This window comes from Rhopalosiphum padi, chromosome 1, assembly GCF_020882245.1.
Source record: "Rhopalosiphum padi isolate XX-2018 chromosome 1, ASM2088224v1, whole genome shotgun sequence".
Lineage (NCBI taxonomy): Eukaryota > Metazoa > Arthropoda > Insecta > Hemiptera > Aphididae > Rhopalosiphum > Rhopalosiphum padi.
In genome coordinates, this window is record NC_083597.1 from 75,480,100 (window position 1) to 75,482,740 (window position 2,641).

Consider the following 2,641-nt stretch of genomic DNA (forward strand, 5'->3'; position numbering starts at 1 on the left):
TCGACGACGCTTCGGGTTATCGCACGCGCGCGTAAAATCCGACACCATCCTCCCGCGCTCGACCTCCTCCTGCTCATCCTCCCGCCACCGACGTGAATTCGAAGGGGAAAGATATCGGCGGTGGCTATCTTTATTTTTCGTCTTTCCCCTTTTTTTTCTCTTTTCTTATTCGTGTTGCGGTTCCTATTTTCTCTCTCACACTCATCAACACACATACGCACACCATCACTCTCTCTCTCTCTCCGTCTCTTACTCGTTCGTCCAGACGTGCACTGTACGTATGCGTTTTTGATCTAGTGCAATACCTGCACCGTTTATCCAGCCACATCGCGCCGGGGTGGGGAATTCGAGTATTTAACAGTTTAGCGACAGCCAACAGACAATTGTGTGCGCTCTCAAGTCCGTCCGACAACAGTTCGCTTTACTCAAGACAACCAACAACACCAACAAAACCCAAAAACTCACCATGTTCCACACCGTGAGTATTAAACTATATTTTATTTATTTTTTACAAATCATAAAGTATATCTGCTTAGTTCGAAACCCGCAGTTAAGACACGAAAACATCGTTCTTTTTTTTTTTGTCTTCGTTTAAACAGTCGTTCAGTTATTTTTTTACCGCGTGATAATATATGCTTCCACGTACTTCAAAAATTATTACATACAAACATGTGCCGAACGTGTGAGACCGGCCGTGGTTTCATCCGGGAACTAAGTTTTTCGCTCGTACCTCGGATCTCAATACACGGAATCATTTACGGGACTACGCGACGCGATTCTATAACTACACACATCGGTGTAGTTGCGACGTAGAAATTGTGCGTGTAAAGAAAACGCTAAGAGCTTAAAAAAAAAAAATAATGTGCCGTGACAATGCGTTTTTATGAGCCGCGGTAGCGATCAAAACAACAATAATAATACAAATAATAAAATTATTATATTATGCCTACGCCGAGCCGAACTGCACGATCGCGACGGGGAAAAGAGTTTCAAAACACGTAACACACACACTTCAGCGCGTCCACTCGTAATTATCCAGTAATATCTACGATTATATTTTATACACGAGTATATATCTACCGCTTTTAATACTGCGCACAACGTTCGGTTTGAAGCGTCGACCGCGGGCTCTTTCCTACACGAAAACGACCAACGTTCAAATTATCCTAAATCTATTTTGCATAATATTATATATATATATATGTATCTCTAAGTATCATTCTATGTACTGATGTGTTATAAGAGAACACGCAATAGATTTGTACGATAGTAGTGTTTTCCAATTCCATACAGCCCATAATATTATATTATATTATATACGTGTTAAATGTTTTAATTGTAATCACGATTTACGATCAATTCCACATAACGATTTTCAATAAACAACAATCTGATAATAAAATCGAACGTAATTCGAAACGTTACTACCACCTTTAGACCCACGACAAGTCTATATCCGCTATAATACCGAAATTTTGTTTTACAGGCTGCATTTGTCGTTTTGGCTTCGGCCTGCGCTGTCTTCGGCGCCCCACAAGGTGCTTACTACGCCCCGACCACCGCCAACACAACCCCAATCCCGATCATTGCCCAGACACAAGAACTCAACCTCGACGGATCTTACCAATACAGGTGAGTACATATATAGTGCACGTAATAGATCACTAAAACGGTAGTCGCGATGTACAAAACTATATTCTGTTCCTCGCCGAACGCCAATAAAACAAACAATGACATGTAATTGATGAACGTTTTATGTATACGTTTTAATTATTAAATTATCGTCGTTATTAATAATAGTTATACAATTTAACCTAACGCGCCCGTATCATCCGTATCCTATTGTTCGCAGCTACCAGACCGGAAACGGAATCTCAGCCGGCGAATCCGGATACTTGAAGAACCCAGGCACCGAAGCCGAGGGACAAGTTGCCCAAGGATACTACTTGTACACCGGCCCAGACGGTGTTGTCTACCAAGTAGAATACTACTCCGACGCTGAAAACGGTTTCGTCGCCAAGGGAGCACATTTGCCCACACCACCACCACTCCCAGAGGCGTTGGTCCGTGCCAACGAATTGGCCTACAAGAACGCCGCCGCCGATGCCGGTCAATACGACGAGAGGGGTTTCCCAATCAACGGCGCCAAACGGTACTAGATGATATATATTATGACGAAATCAACGAATTCAACAACTGCCGGACGTTTATTTGTGCAAGCATCAAATAATCGAACCTCCACCACTTCTTCCTTCCCTCGTCTTAAAAAAGAATAAGAAAAATAAAAGAAAAAAAATTCTACAATTCGGTTCGAATTTCGTCGTTTCGATGATTGGTTTTTTTCAAATTTTCTTTTGATCAAATACCCAAAATTCGAACTTAATTGAACTTTTTTTTTTCCTTTTCTTTCCTTTTCCTTTTTTTTTTTTATCTTTCCCGACGAACGCTATAAAGAAATGTCTCTCATAGTTGACGTTTCTGTCGTCACTTCTTTATGTGTGTACTCGTTTGGTACATGTAGGTACGGTGTATATCGGCCTATGTATATCTAAGCGAACATATTATTTTTGTTTACCATGTGTAATATGTATGTCATTATGTAGAGTTTAAGTTTGAAAATAAAAACAATTTGTATAACAAA

At 40.7% G+C, this 2,641-nt stretch overlaps 1 protein-coding gene across 1 annotated transcript; it reads left to right on the top strand.

Annotated features, from left to right (window-relative positions):
• Positions 1-318: 318 nt before the first annotated feature.
• LOC132931769 (endocuticle structural glycoprotein ABD-4-like) lies at positions 319-2,641 on the top strand. The gene is made up of 3 exons (XM_060997756.1): positions 319-478; positions 1,487-1,632; positions 1,853-2,641. The coding sequence occupies exons 1-3, from the start codon at positions 467-469 to the stop codon at positions 2,157-2,159; spliced, it is 465 nt and encodes a 154-aa protein (XP_060853739.1). The 5' UTR covers positions 319-466; the 3' UTR covers positions 2,160-2,641.

Excerpts from the sequence above, each read along its gene's own strand:
- LOC132931769 (XM_060997756.1), top strand. Across the intron at positions 1,633-1,852 it reads GACGGATCTTACCAATACAG|CTACCAGACCGGAAACGGAA; the intron begins GTGAGTACATAT and ends TATTGTTCGCAG.